Consider the following 15,775-nt stretch of genomic DNA (forward strand, 5'->3'; position numbering starts at 1 on the left):
TAAAATAGATTTATTCTTTGCAGTTTTTTAGCAGTATTTCCTTGTTTTCACCAGTTTGCTCTGGTACTTCACTGAGTGGCCAATGTGTCCCACCACATAAACGTCCAGCAGGTAGGTCTTGCCTGGTTCCAGCCCTGTGATGTTCTCGGTTGTCACAGCTTTCTGCAGATTTGGGCTGTGGAAATACTTGCACAGGACCTTTTCTGACTTCCTGCGGGTCTCTGGCCCAGCACACTGATTTTGTTCTCGACGTCGCTGCTCTTCGCCATAATTCTCAGCCACCTCCTTACGGTAAATGCAATACTTGTTGCGGTCCTGTGTGCCCAGCCAAGCCATGGTGATGGAGGAGCAGGTGCGCAGCTTGTCGAAGGCTTTGATGCGAGTGTCCTCCGGAAGAGAAGGGAAAGGCTGTTTGCTGCTTGGCCGCGTGGTGGAGAGCACCTTTAAAGTGGAGGCGCCTTTCCGGCTTCCCCGTAAGCGAATCTGATACTTGGCTTTGGGCTTCCCTCGCAGCTGAAATTGCCGTACGCCTTCGACGTTCTGGGAGAGCAACAGCTTGCCATCTCTCCTAACCTGTACCTGCACTGCATCGAGACACGAGTGAACAAACAGTGTGACCCTTTGATGGGAGGACACGGGAGCAAAACGCAGAAACTTGGTGCCCTTTCTCTTGATGAAAATGTCCGACACTTTGCCATCCTTCAGCTCATGTGTTTTCTGACGAACTTCCTCTTTAGTGCGAGCAAAGGTTCCCACGTACGCCGTGCTGGTGTTGGTAGCAGAATTTACAGCAAACACATCAAAATAGTACTGCATGTCTGGTTTAAGGTCTGACACAGTGAAAATGTTTTTGTTTCCAATGCATATCTTCTGAATGTCAGATACTTTGGGTTTGGCTGTGTATGCCCGTGAGATCTTGTTACTTGTAAGTCCTCTATCCTTGCCAAAACCATTGTCAGAGGGAACAAAGCCAAAGTGCACAAAGTCAAATGGGCTAAAGTCTCTGCCGGGCTTTGGAGCTAACATGAAACCATCATCTGTGCTGATTTTAGCTTCAGCAGCACACATGCTTTTGAAATTATGCTCCTTGTTGATCACCACACAGTACTGAACAGGCTGACCCATCAGAAAGCCCGTTGGTGTTGGCTTCCAGGCCAGCGTAACAGTGGTGCAGCCCAGTGCAGTCACATCCACCCGGGGGTCATAGGGCAGCTCTGGATAGGGTTGGTCTGACTCTGGAGTTGTGGTGGTATACACCTTGAAGTTGCTGTCTTTCTCAGTGGACAGCAGCTCCAGCTGATAGAGACCAGAGGGCGTGCTGGTTGCCACGTAGGACTCCACATCATTACCCTTGTAAGTGAAGAGCTCCGTGCCCTCGTCTACAGTCACCTGCTGTTTCTGCTGATCCAGGGGTTCAGGCTCTCCTGGAAAGAAAAACAAACACTCAACCTGAGCTCTTTGCTTGATATTTCACCTCTTCACAAACATAATGCCATGTCCCTAAATATTTGTTCTCTTCATCTTTAATGAAAAAAAAAGATCTGTCCAACTTGAAAATATTAAATGCCACAAGAGAAACCAATAGAAGAATAGCTCTCATGTCACAGCGGTGTTTACATTCCAAACATCCTTAAAGATTGCAGGCCACCATTTATTTGGCTGCACTGGAGGAGCTGCACGGCAAAGAGCTGCTTGTGTGTGAAATAAGACAGACTAAGCTCTTACTCCAAGCTTAAGCAAGAAACCATAATATTATGATTGTCAACCAGAAAGTGTGCTCGGCGGCGTACTAAAAGTTAATGTGCAAAGACCTGCTCCTACTGGAGGCATCAAAAAAGACAGCAAAACTCAGTTCTGACACTGTTGGCATGCTGTGTGTTGGGTTCAAATCGGTCCTTATTTTTTCAGGTCAAGATCAGTTATTTTCTCATGAGGCAAGTCCCATGTCAACACAGCAGTGTATGCACCCAACAAATCACTTTGGAATATTTAAACTCCCCTAATCACAGATGTAGTCAGATGCTTGAGCATTAACGTTCATATATGCTCAATCCCACCTTTGTTTTTTAAACACTTCATTTATAGAATTTTTTGAGCATTATACATGAGTTACAAAATCACAAATCCCTCTCTGAAACATTTATCCCCCCCCAGAAAAAAAAGACAATAATAAAAACACTACTACTACTACTACTACTACTACTACTACTACTACTACTACTACTACTACTACTACTACTAATAATAATAATAATAATAATAATAATAATAAATAAATAAATTAATATATAATGATAATAAGGCAGCACGGTGGCGCAACTGGTAGAGCTGCTGCCTCTCACCGAGCAGGTCCTTGGTTCAAACCCCGGTCCAGGGGCCTTCTGGGTGGAGTTTGCATGTTCTCTCCGTGCATGCGTGGGTTTTCTCCGGGTACTCCGGTTTCCTCCCACAGACCAAAAACATGCATGTTAGGCTAATTGGTAACTCTAAATTGTCCCTAGGTGTGAGTGAGAGAGTGAATGGTTGTTTGTCTCGTTTGTCTCTATGTGGCCCTGTGATGGACTTGCGACCCGTCCAGGGTGTACCCCGCCCCTCTCACAGTGATTGCTGGACATGGGCGACCGGTGACCCCCGTGACCCAAAATGGAATAAGCAGGTAAAGATAATGGATGGATGGATAATGATAATGCACCTAACTACTGACAGTAGTGTGTATTTGTTACAGTAGCGACCATTCATTATAGTGAATAACAGTTCAGTGACACTTTGCATGCTGTGAGCAAAAAACAGTCTTAATTGTGAGAAATATCCGACCCATACTTCTGTTGAATAACGAGTATGTTACACACTGAGAGCAATTTTACTATGATGTCTAAGTAAAGAAGAGCGTAAGAACACACTCAGTAAAGGGGCCCCATGTCTCATTAAACTTCTGATGGGATTTGTTCCTATTACATCTGAGTTTTTCTAGTGGAATTAGGGAGAGTAACTCCAGAACCCATTCAGAGAATGTTGGAGGTTTATCTGAATTCAAATGTTGGAGAATAAGCCTCTGTGCTTGTAGTGAAGAAAAAGCAATAAAATTAGCCTGGGGTATTGTAATATCAATACTTTTGTCTGAAACACCAAAGATAGCAATAATTGAATTAAAATTAATCTTGGTATGACAAATCTGTGAAAAAACTTCAAAAATATGACCCCAAAACAAAGATAAAGACAGACATTCCCAGAACATGTGACCAGTGGAAGCAGGGTTCAGATGACATCTAATACAGGTTGGATCTACTCCAGGATAAATCCTAGAGAGCTTTTGCCTAGTGTAATGCAAGCGATGCAAAATTTTAAATTGAATAAGGCAATGTCTTAGACATAGGGATGTAGTATGAATACGTTGTAGCGATTCTGATCAAACATCTTGTGTAAGTGGAATTTGTCGGTCTTCCTCCCAGGCTAACTTTGTTTTAATCAAGGGATGGCGGGGTACTGTTTTGAATTATTTTATAGATCTTTGAGACGTTACCCTTCAACTCTGGTTCCTGAGCTAAAATAGTATCTAATTTTTTTTTTCCTGTAGTATAGTAGGAAAGGAAAAGTGCATTTTAGCAAAACTACAAAGTTGGAAGTAGCTTATCTTAAAAAAAGTGACCTCGGTAAATTCTTACTCTGTTGAATGGTAAATGGACTGTACTTATATAGCACCTTTCTATCTTATATACTCAAAGCGCTTTACACTACAATCTGTGTCCTCATTTACCCATTCATACAGCACTCTACATCTCTACAAAACTAATTGAACAAATCATTCTAATGAGACTAATCAGTGCTTTAGATCACATTCATACACTGATGGTACACACAGAGGCTATGAAGTGTTCAGTGCCTTGCCCAGGGACACTTCGGCATGTGACTGCTGGTGGATTCGAACCCCAACTCACGCATTGGAGGTCGACTCCTCTAACCACTCAGCCACAGCTGCCGAAGAGTTTCACATGATACAAAAGTGCCATTTATGAATAGATATTTAAAAAGGACCAAGCCACCATCATGCCACATCTGAAATACTGCACCAATCTGAGAAGGGGGAAAGAAGTGATTACGTGTCAGTGGTATATGAAGACGTAGCGTTGAGACCAAGATGTTTCCTGAACTGATGACATATTCAGATCAAGCTCTTAACCACAAGATTATTTATATGTTTCATAGTAACATCTTTAAGGGAGCAACATAAAGTAGATATTGGATAGTCTACAGGATTACAAAGGGTCTCCATGTGAGCCCATATTGGAACATTTTCCCCTTTAAATGCTGTGATCCAATAAGGCAGTTTTGCCATATTGGCTGCCCAGTAATGGTACAGAAAATTAGGAAATCCTAGTCCACCCCTTAAACTGGGCATTTCCAAGATGGATCTTTTTATTCGAGGAATGGATTTATTCCAAATAAATGTAGAAATATGACTGTCTAGATCTCTAAACATGAATTTAGGTGGAAAGAAAGGAATCATCTGAAGCAAATATAATAAACATGGGAGTACTGTCATTTTACATTATGTTAACCCTGCCTGCAAGAGATATTGGCAGGGAAAACCATTTTACTAAATCTAACTTGGTGCTATTTACCATCTTTTTAAAGTTATAGATGTATAAGTCCTTATATGAATGTGTCACAGTGACACCCAAGTAATTAAATGAGTTTAATTCTAATTTAAAAGGAAAGATGTCATAGTTATGATCTCGGGCTAATTGATTGACCGGAAATAGGAGACTTTTGGAAAAATTAAGTTTATATCCCAAAAGTCGGACAAATTTATGAAATAGGTCTATGAGCCATGGTATGTATTTTGTTTGGTGAGCTATACTGTCATGAACCAGAGGCCGGATCGCAAACAACAACAACAACCACTGAGAGGGTTAAAAGATTTATTGTGAAATAAAGTAAAACTCTGGAGTAGGTCCTGTTCTGGGCTGGTTCCGATCTTCTGATTGGTAGTTCGTGATTGGGTAGTATTGTAGTGGCGGGCTGCCAGTAGAAGTAGAACTGATGTTAAGGTCCACTGGAACGGAGTCCAACAGGCTTGCAACTAAAAGATAAAAGTTAGTAGATGCAGGGGGAAAGAGACTAATTGGGGAAATGAATCTGTGGGAATCAGATTCAGGGATAAGGATAAGTCCGTGATACAGAATGAGCTTGACCTTTAATCCGTGATCCAAAAAACAGTCAGAAGGGAAAGGCAGAGTTCATACCATGAAGTCAGTTGTTCAGCAGAAGTATCCAGTACGTGATCCAAAAAGAGAGTCAAAAAACAAGAGCATGAGTCGGTACCTGATCAGATGAGCAAAAGCAGACGAGGGCTGAGGCAAAAGCGTGGTCGTGGTCAAGGCAAGGGTCATGAACGTGATGAGTCAATCAATGGAATGCTGGAAAGTCTACTGCTGATGAGACAGGATAGAGAATCTGGCCCAGACTGAGAGGAATGAGTGAACTTAAGTACTGACTGGACCAGGTGGTGGAGCTGTGGGATAATGAGCGGTGACAGGTGACATGAGTTGAGTGATTACTGAGTGTGCAGCATGACAGAGGAGCTGACAGAGAGCAGAGCTATGACAGAACCCCCCCCTCAAGGTCCGGCTCCTGAAGGACCACCAGGCTGGAGAGGGTTCAGTCGATGAAAGTCTCTAATGAGGGTTTTGTCCAGAATATTGCGTGAGGGCACCCAGGAACGTTCCTCCAGGCCGTACCCCTGCCAGTCTACCAGATACTGGAGTCCTCTCCCCCACCTTCTGGATCGAAGAAGGCGTCGGACCGTGTAGGCTGGGCTCCCCTGAATGAGTCGGGCGGGTGGTGGGAGGTCGGTGGTGGGTCGAAAACGTGGCAGGACAAATGGCTTGAGTCTTGAGACATGAAACGTTGGATGAATGCGCATGGACCTGGGTAACTGTAAGCGAACAGAGACAGGATTGATTATTTTGGTAATCAGAAAAGGACCAATGAAACGTGGTGCTAGTTTCTTAGATTCCACACGGAGAGGAAGGTCCTTGGTGGAGAGCCACGCTTTCTGGCCCACCTTGTACAATGGTTGAGGCGTTCTCCTGCGGTTAGCCCCCCGAACGTACCTTTTGGTGGCCAAAATTAGGGCTCTCCTGGCTTTTCTCCAGACTCGCTGGCAACGTAAAATTGCGAGTCGTGCAGAGGGAACCCGAGCTTCTCTCCCCTGGACTGAAAAAACAGGGGGTTGGAATCCAAAGACAACATGAAAGGGTGAAATACCTGATGTAGAGGATGGAAGAGAGTTGATTGTTTGTTCAATCCAAGGGAGGTTGGACGTCCATTTCCTCGGGTCCCCCTCGCAGAGGAGCCGAAGCTTGGTCTCCACCTCCTGGTTGGTACGCTCAGATTGTCCATCCGTTTGGGGATGAAAACCTGACGAGAGGCTGACCGAGATCCCTAGCAGGTTGCAAAACTCCCTCCAGAACTTGGAAATGAATTGGGGACCTCGGTCAGACACAATGTTCTGGGGGAGCCCATGGAGCCTGAAAACCTCCTTGGCCATGATAACGCTGAGCTCCTTGGAAGAAGGTAACTTGGGGAGAGGAACCAGGTGGACCATTTTAGAAAAACGGTCCACAATGGTCAATAACACTGAATTACCTTCAGAAGGGGGTAATCCAGTCACAAAGTCCATAGCAATATGTGACCATGGGCGTGAAGGAATTGGCAGTGGTCGTAGCAGCCCGGCAGGTGGGCGATTGGAAGACTTGGCACGATTGCATTCGGGACATGACTTGACAAAGTGCTTGGTGTTCTCCGTAAGCGTAGCCCACCAGAATCGGGCGCGAATGAGTTGGAGGGTCTTGGTGATTCCTGGGTGACAGAACAACTTTGATGAATGGCATAATTCAAGAACCTCTTTTACCTTTTGATTGGGGACAAACAGGCGCCCCCTAGGACAGGTGGGTGGACGTGGCTCGGAGAGTTGGACTTGTTGGAGATCGAGTTCTAATTGAGTCAAAGAAAGACGTACGGTCTCAGGCAGGATGAACTCGACCTCTTCTGAGGGCCCTTCCTTGACCTCAAAGACCCGGGACAGGGCATCCGGCTTGGCATTCTTGGGCCCGGGTCTGTAATAGAGGGTGAAACTGAACCGAGAGAAAAACATAGCCCACCTGGCCTGACGGGGATTGAGTCTCTTTGCTGTGCGAAGGTACTCCAGGTTTTTATGGTCGGTCCATACCAAAAAGGACTTCTTCGCACCTTCCAGCCAGTGCCTCCATTCCTCCAGGGCCATCTTGACTGCCAAAAGCTCACGGTCTCCCACGTCGTAGTTTCTCTCAGCGGGGGAGAGTGCCCTGGAGAAGTAAGCACAGGGGTGGATCTTACCATCTGTGCTGCGCTGACTGAGGATGGCGCCCACCCCGGTGCTGGATGCATCGACCTCCACAATGAATTGTTTCTCGGGGTCTGGAGAGTGCAAGATTGGAGCAGAGGAAAACAATGTTTTGAGCTTCTGGAATGATTGGTTGGCAACGGAGTCCCAGATGAACTTGGTCTTAGATGAGGTGAGAAAATGAAGAGGAGCTGCAACTGAACTGTAGTTCTTAATGAACCTCCTATAAAAATTTGCAAAACTGAGAAACCTTTGCAGCTGTTTACGATCCTTGGGCTTGGGCCAATCCACCACCGCTGATACCTTCCCGGGTTCCATGGATACTTGACCTGGAGAAATGTTGAACCCAAGGAATGAGGTGGACACTTGGTGGAAAGCACACTTCTCTGCCTTGACAAACAAGTTGTTCTGTAAAAGGCGGGTTAAGACAGCTCTGACATGGCGACGGTGAGAAATGCTATCTTGTGAAAAGATAAGTATGTCATCAAGGTAAACAAAAGCGTAAATGTTAATCATGTCACGAAGGACATCATTAACCAGGGCTTGGAAAACGGCAGGAGCGTTGGTGAGGCCGAATGGCATAACAAGGAGCTGACAGAGAGCAGAGCTATGACATATACAGTATAAAGAAGCAGGTCAGCTGCATAAATAGAAACTTTATGGCAGGAGTTACCTCTTAAAATCCCTGCAATTTTGTCATTGGCTCTGAGGGCTATGGCTAGTGGCTTAATTGAGATATTGAATAAGTAAGGAGATCGACTAAAGCCTTGTCTAATGCCACGATAGAGACTACAGTAATTAGAACAGTCAGAGTTGGTACAAACTGATGCAGTAGGAGAGGCATAAAGTAGCCTAATCCAGGTTATAAATGATGGGCCAAAACTGAATCTATTCAAAGCAGAAAAAAGGTAGTTCCTTTTGATATGATCGAAAGCTTTCTCTGCATCGAGAGAAAGCACAGTTTCTGCATGAACATTTGAGTGAGAGGAATAAATCACATTAAATAATCTGCACATGTTATGAGAAGACTGTCGACCTGGTTTGAATCCTGTTTGGTCCAGAGCGATAATTTTTGGGATAACTGTTACAATACGCTGCGCAAATATTTTTGTGAGAATCTAGTAGTCAGAGCAAAGAATGGTAATCGGCCGATAGGCGCTACGTTCTAGAGGATCTTTATCTTTTTTATATAGAACTGAAGTTACAGCTTGCGTCCTTGTTTCAGATAGTTTGTGAAGTAGCAGTTTTTCCTGATAAATGGAACATAAAGAGGAGCGAGCCTAGATTTAAACGTTTTTAAAAACTCAGTAGGGAATCCATCGGGGCCTGATGCTTTGCCACTTCTCATAGAACTAATAGCTTTAATAATTTCTTCAGATGTTGTTGGTGCTTCAATAATTTTATGGGTTTCTAAGTCAATCTTTGGAATCTCTATCTGGTCTTGAAAATAATTGATCTCAGATTTGTCTGCATTGGTCTCAGACGAATAAAAATATGAATAAAACTGGCTGAAGTACTCATTAATAGTTTTGGGAATGGTGGAGGTCAGATTAGGTGCTACCTGGGTCTCTGGAATAGCATTATTTGCTGCCGTTAGTTTAAGCTTGTGGGAGAGAAGTTTATTTGCTTTGTCACCATGTTCATAGAACATTTGTCGGGATTTGAATAGAAGTCGTTACGTATGCTTAATTGATAAATTTTCAAATTTTGTTTGTAGCAAAAGCTACTCTTCTGGTTTATAGTTAATAGATAGTGTTTTTTAAAATCAATATCAGCTATTTGAGTTGATAACTCTGAAAGACGGCTCGTCTGTTTTAGTTTTTTTTTTACTCATTGACTGAATAGGAAATTATCTGACCTCACAGGAAAGCTTTTAGATATTCCCATACTATAGCATATGCCATTCCTGGAGTCAAATTAATGTCCAAATGAATGTAAATTTGAGTATTCAAAAATTTTATGAATTAATTACTGGACAACAATATCAGATCAAAAGGCCGATTGCGTTGCGGTGCAATGTAGTTAGGGAAGCACATTTCTAGTTGAACTGGACTGTGGTCAGAAATAACAATATTGTGATATTGGCAGTCCTTCACAAAATGAAGAGATCCATTGTCAAGCAAAAAGAAATCTACAGTATATATGAATATGACTGATGAGCTGATGAAAAAAATTAACATTGTTTAATTGTGGAATTGTGTCTCCTCCATGGGTCTGAGAGCTTATATAAATCAATATATGACAGGAGAACCTTACCAGATATAGAAATTGAACTGTCTGGTCTAGGTCTAGACTTATCTAATCCTGGGTGTAACACACAATTGAAGTCACCTCCCAAGATCAAATGGTGGGAATGGAGGTCAGGTAGTTTAGCTATAAAGTGGGTGAAGAACTGTGGATTGTCCCAGTTCGGACCATAAATGTTAACTAAGACAATTTGTAAGCCAAAAAGTTTGCCAGCAACAATTATAAATCTACCAATATCATCAGAAATTACAGAAGTTGTAACTAAAGGAATTCCTTTTCTGATCAAAATGGCTGTGCCTCTGGATCTGTGCAAATAAGAAAAAAATCTGCCCAATCCAATTTCTGCTCAATTTTGAGTGTTCGCTAGTACGTAGATGAGTTTCTTGTAGGGAAATTATCTGATCTCAGAGATTTAAGGTGTGTAAATACTCTACTAGACTTGATAGGGTGGTTGATCCCTTTGATATTCCAGCTGGTAAACTGAATAGAGCCTGAAGGACCAGTATCAGGTGTCACCATGTTATATTAATGTTTTGGAAGCAGTACTGAATGGTATGGATTTTGATTAGAGTAAAGAATTGAAGTCCCTGCATCTTCTTGTTGCACCATAAAACATAAATAAATAAATAAATAAAGTAAATAGGTGTGTGTGTGGGGGGTGGGGGGGTGGGGGGGTGGGGTGAAAGGAGGAAATAAAAGGAGAAAGGGAAGGAGTCCCATAACACTACCCCTATGCTGATCTCCAACCTAGTGGAATGTCGCACTAACCTCCAACCTAAGGAAGAAAAGGCACATGAAAAGTGCATGTTGCACAGGAAAAAAACAGGTTAAACAGAACCTGCAGAACAAAATTTATCTTAACATTAAGGCTCCCTCAAATGGATTACTTAGAATTAGTGAAAAAGAAAAAGAACTCCACCCTGTATAACATTAATTGTTCTATGAACAAACTGAAAAAAAAAATAGAGCCAATCTGGGTAACATAACAAAATATGTTACCAATGATAATAAAAATAACAATAGAAAACAGAAAAACTCAGAGAGCTATATTTTTTTAAATAGAAGTCTCTGATCAAAATATAACCATCTTATTTGAGAACATGCACAGTTGATTCAGTAATTAAGAAGTTACCAGTCCACCTGACCGAGCTACGTGTGGAGTGATAAACTGCGCGACATAGGTCTGGGTTTCTTCTGGGGAAGAGAAAAAGCTCTCTTTGCCGTTCTAAGTTATGCGGAACCTAGCCGAGTGAGAGATGCCGAAACAGACTCCATCCAGACCCCTGAGCTGCTGCTTGATGCCGTTAAATGCAATTCGGGCTTTAGCCACCCGAGCTGTATAGTCAAGGAAGATGGCGATAACCATGTCATTCACCTTCAGCCTCTGTTTCTCTCTGGCGAGACGTAGAATCCTGACGTTGTCACTGTAGTAGTGAAGACGAGCTATTATGGTTCTTGATCACTGTCCTGTTTTTGGCACTGGTTTTTGGGCTCTGTAGGACCTGTCGATCAGCGGCACATCATATACAATAGGTTAAGAGCCTTCTATAGTGGACTAGCAATGGAGGAGGGGGAGCAGCTGTCGGGGCCCTCTGGAACACCAACGATCCTGATATCATTTCTCCGGGATCTGAATTCAAGATCTTCACATTTATTCTGGAGTGAGTCAGTCACAACTCACAGCCACTTAACCCCCCATTTCAGTGACTCAATGTTGTCAGAGCAGGTCATTAAGCTCTGTTCGGCATCACCCAGCGTGCTATGTAGCAATGCTATATCTGTTTATTGTTGTTTTAAACTCCTCAAAGCGCATTCGAACTGCCCGCACATCTGTTTGAATCACTGCCATTTCATTTTCCAAAACCGCTCTGACTTCTGTTTTCATCATGGAAACAAAATCCACCCATAGAAACAGCAACAGGTCCCATTTTATAACCTCAACGTCAAGAGGCCTGGAGGGAACGTCAACATCATTGTCACATGTTCCACTAGAGGTCAAGGAGGCAGACGTGCATCAGGCCTCGATGTAGCTGTAGCTGTAGCTGTTTGTTGTCCTGTACAGCCTTTACTTGCCATGGGCGGCTGTGGCTGAGTGGTTAGAGCAGTCCAATGCAAGAGTTGGGGGTTTGACCAGCAGTCACATGCCGAAATGTCCCTGGGCAAGACACTGAACCCCTCATTGCCTCTGATGTGTGTCCCATCAGTGTATGAATGTGATGAAGCAAGTATTATGTTCTGCCTAAAGGCTTAAAAGAAGCTTAAAACATTGTCCATTTCCTTTTGAATATTTATTTTTGTTCCGGAGGACTCATTCCCTCTTTGGTTGTGTACAGCCAGAGAGGTATGTTTATTTGTTTTATATTTCATTGTGCATATTTGTGTGCAATATAAGAATATGTATATTTTGTACATTATTATGTATTTTGAGCAGTTTGACGGTGGATTTGATGACCATGCAGAGTGACCTAAGTGCTGTTCTGATGAATAAATCCATCAGTAACAGAACTATGGTGTTGTCTATTTCCTGAAGGGAGTGATACTCTGAGCACTAACCTATCTAGTGAGATATAATTTTTTGATACATAAGACTATAAGAAGCTCTCTTTTTCCCAATTCAATTTAGTTTATTTATATAGAGCCAAGTCACAACAGAAGTCATCTCAGGGCACTGCAAAGAAACATTCATATATAAAATAAAAATTTAACATCATTTATCTGAGGAGCAGACTGTTTTAAGTTTAACTCCATCACAGAACTCTCATCTTGAGCAAGCATGAAGGATGATAGTTTTAATTAGAAATTTGAACTAAATGAAGGAGGTGGTAAGTTTCAGCTGCATACCGACTGTGCTATTCTCTGTGGTGTAAATAAAACGGCACAATAAAACGCCTAAAATTATGTTGTAGATTTTTTTGATTTTCTGTGCCACTCCTAGATTAACAGTGGGTCTCATAGGCCACTTTTAAAATCTTTTAAGGAGCCCTATAAATAAATTTTTAATGTGGAACAAAAATGAAAAGTAAAAAAAAGAGGCAGGATGGCAGACACCACAGAGAACAGCATGGTTTTCTTATGAAAATTGAGATGTTAAGTAAAGGGACTTTGATAGACTGAAGTAGAAACACTTTTTAATTATAGACATCCACTTGGGTTGAGCCAGGCTTCATTAGTGGTCAGAGTAGACATTACAAGTGTGACTAAATTAAAACCTACCAGAACACAAAGCCTAACATCACTGTGCTTGGTAATTGTGTGTGTGTGTGTGTGTGTGTGTGTGTGGGGGGGGGGGGGCATATTTCCACATACGGTGTCATTAACCTCTACCACTGCTGCTTGGCGTTAGTTATACCTGATCCCTCTCCACTGGACTCTTCTGGTAGCTCCTGCAGGGTGAGTTTCCACTCCAGAGGAGCATCACAGGGTGTCACTATCACAGACATGGGTGTGTTGTCTTCCTCCACCACAAAGTAGTACCTGTGAAAATAATGGGACTGATATGAGCACTGCCTCATATACTTCATTATAGTCTGGTGTTATCCAAATGGTGTGTATGGACAGACTGAAACAGCGGAGTTAATTTTATACCACTGACTTTGCTCATGTGCCGTCTGAGCTCACAGACTTTGTCATCCATTATTTACTTTTTGGATCAACATAATGGATTGTGTTACAAAGAAACATTTGATATTTTTGTACATTTACAGGAACAATAAGTCATCAGTAAGGTTTTTACATTCTCAATCTTCATTATTAATCAACACAAGGTGAAATTGGTTAGCTTTTGTTTTCAGTTTTTAGTAAATAACTATATATAAATAAACTTATAAAGTTTATTCTGATTCTGATTCTGATTAGTAGACACTTGTAATTATCAGACTCATGCCATTCATTGGGTCATTGCCCTTACCTTTTGGGCGTGTCCCTGAAAAGGTAGCCACTGATCTCAGCTCCGTCTGGTATGATGGAGGAGTCGTGAAACAACATCTTGTTTCTGATCTGCATCTGAAAGAGCCCTTCATCTCTTGTAGGCAGCTTCTGGGCCAAACACCCCAGACCCAACAGCATCAACAGCACCAAGCTCCAGCCTTTACACTGCCTCATTCTGAAACACACAGAAAATAATCAAATAGGAAACAAATTTGACCCATATATGACTTTCTTGTTTGTTCTTTTTGTTTTTGCCCAGATGAATGGCTGGATGTAAATCACATTCTTTGGATGATTGTTTCCTCTGGTATCAGATGCTGAGCAGCTGGAAGGATTTTTACTGAAACTTTTCTAGTTTTGGACATTTGTTATGATGCGTAACCATGGCAACAAGGCAGTTTTCTACAACCAACAGCAGCTGATTAACATCTAAAAAGCTCAAATAATATCTCAACTACAGCCCCAAATCTCAAATGAGTTGAAAAGGATGTTCTGTGGATGCATTCTCATCTACCTGCCAGCTGTGCTCGAGTGCCTGGCCACTGAGATCCTGGAACTAGCAGGAAACACGGCTCATGACAGCAGAAGGACAGGATCGTCCCTCAGCACCTACAGTTGGCTGTCCACAGCAACAAGGAGCTTGGCAGACTGCTGGGAGGAGTGACCATCGCTCTGGGACGAGTTCAGCCCAGCCAGGCGGTCCTATAGCCCGGAGGAACCGAGAGGTCAGCCGAGTCTGGATGGATGGATCAGACGACATTTTGCAGCCAGTTTCTTAGGATCAACTGTGGGATGGACCTTTACAAGAGATCCTTCCTGCCTACAGCCATCAGTATCTATAACATCTCTTAATGAAACGAGGATAACGAGTTAGAACAACATATAATTTCCCTTTGGGATTAATAAAGTATTACTGAATTGAATTGAATGAAATAAGTGTCTTTCTATACTCTTGTTTGTGTGGTAAATATGAAAATTCAGAACATTATTCAAATGAATAAACATAAAGAGGCAACAAATGAGCAAACATTGGTGCAAAGTTGTAAACATTTTTTAGTATCAAATGCAGAAATTCTATTTTATTGTTGTGAAGAGGAGGCAATAGAAAAAGGAAGATTTAAGATTTAGCACATTTTTGTGGGGGAAGGGGCATATATGAAATGTAAAATAACAGTAAAATGATCTGTTAGGGAACTGAACTCTGTCTCCCACACGTAGTTGCACACTAAGAAGCTGTCACATGAATCAAATGCTTTGTTTTGCCTCTATAAATGGTGAAAATGATTTCTGGTTTTGTATTGCTTTAAAGTATAGTTTCTCAAATGATTTACTGAGCGGGACATTCTGTTTTCTAAAATTGTGGGGGTCTGGACCCACCCGACCCTTTTGGTATTTCATCCTATGCTCAGCTTGAACACAAGTATAACGTTGCTACACTATTATTAACACCAATTTCTCCCCTGTTGTTATGTCCCTGAAACACTCTCCTGTGCCCTCACCCTCTGTATACACAGCAGCATGTTACCACAAAGAGATTACCATGTGCAACCACAACATGCTCTAGGTCCTGTTGTGATCAAACTTTCTCAAACCACATTAAGATGCAGCTATGCTCTTGAAGATAACACACCCCTACCTAGCACAGCTCACCACCACAGGTATTATATTTAGGGATACACGACCCACTTTTTTAATCTTCTGATCCGATCCCGATACCTAAATCTGAATATCGGCCGATACCGATCCTGTTCTGATATCATTATCATTGTTGATTTTATATGAGGCTGTAATAATCTCCTCTCAAGTACAATTTGTACAAATATATGCATGCATGTCCAAAAAGGCAACTTGAGGTAAGTTTTATTAATGTTGGATAAGTTTTAAAGTTGGAATTAAATTCTGCTAACACAAAACATGTTTGTTTTTTTATTCCTAACTTTAAAGTGGATATTAAAGTGATTAATTTAAGTGATTGTTTAAAGTTATTTTATACTTTTTAAATAAGGGGCAGATATAAGTTTTTTTTTCTTCTTTCTGCACTCTTTTCATTCAATATTTTCTTTTTGATGATTTTTTAAATTTTGTTTCTTTTAAATGAATGAATTAAAATAAAATAAAATGTTAAATGGCTTCAAACACCTGCTAAGATCATGGCATAAACCAACAGACATGTTCCTGTTTTTTGTATTTTGCATCACTTTATAATGTAGCTGTTTT

At 41.9% G+C, this 15,775-nt stretch overlaps 1 protein-coding gene across 1 annotated transcript; it reads right to left on the bottom strand.

Moving 5' to 3' along the window:
• Nucleotides 1-23: 23 nt before the first annotated feature.
• Nucleotides 24-14,079, bottom strand: ndnf (neuron-derived neurotrophic factor). Its single transcript, XM_037675060.1, has 4 exons — nucleotides 14,073-14,079; nucleotides 13,539-13,733; nucleotides 12,981-13,105; nucleotides 24-1,424 (listed from the first exon to the last, which is right to left on the bottom strand). The coding sequence occupies exons 2-4, from the start codon at nucleotides 13,730-13,732 to the stop codon at nucleotides 28-30; spliced, it is 1,716 nt and encodes a 571-aa protein (XP_037530988.1). The 5' UTR covers nucleotide 13,733; nucleotides 14,073-14,079; the 3' UTR covers nucleotides 24-27.
• Between the last annotated feature and the right edge of the window lie 1,696 nt (nucleotides 14,080-15,775).

This window comes from Nematolebias whitei, chromosome 3, assembly GCF_014905685.2.
Source record: "Nematolebias whitei isolate Nwh7 chromosome 3, NemWhi1, whole genome shotgun sequence".
Classification (NCBI taxonomy): Eukaryota; Metazoa; Chordata; class Actinopteri; order Cyprinodontiformes; family Rivulidae; genus Nematolebias; species Nematolebias whitei.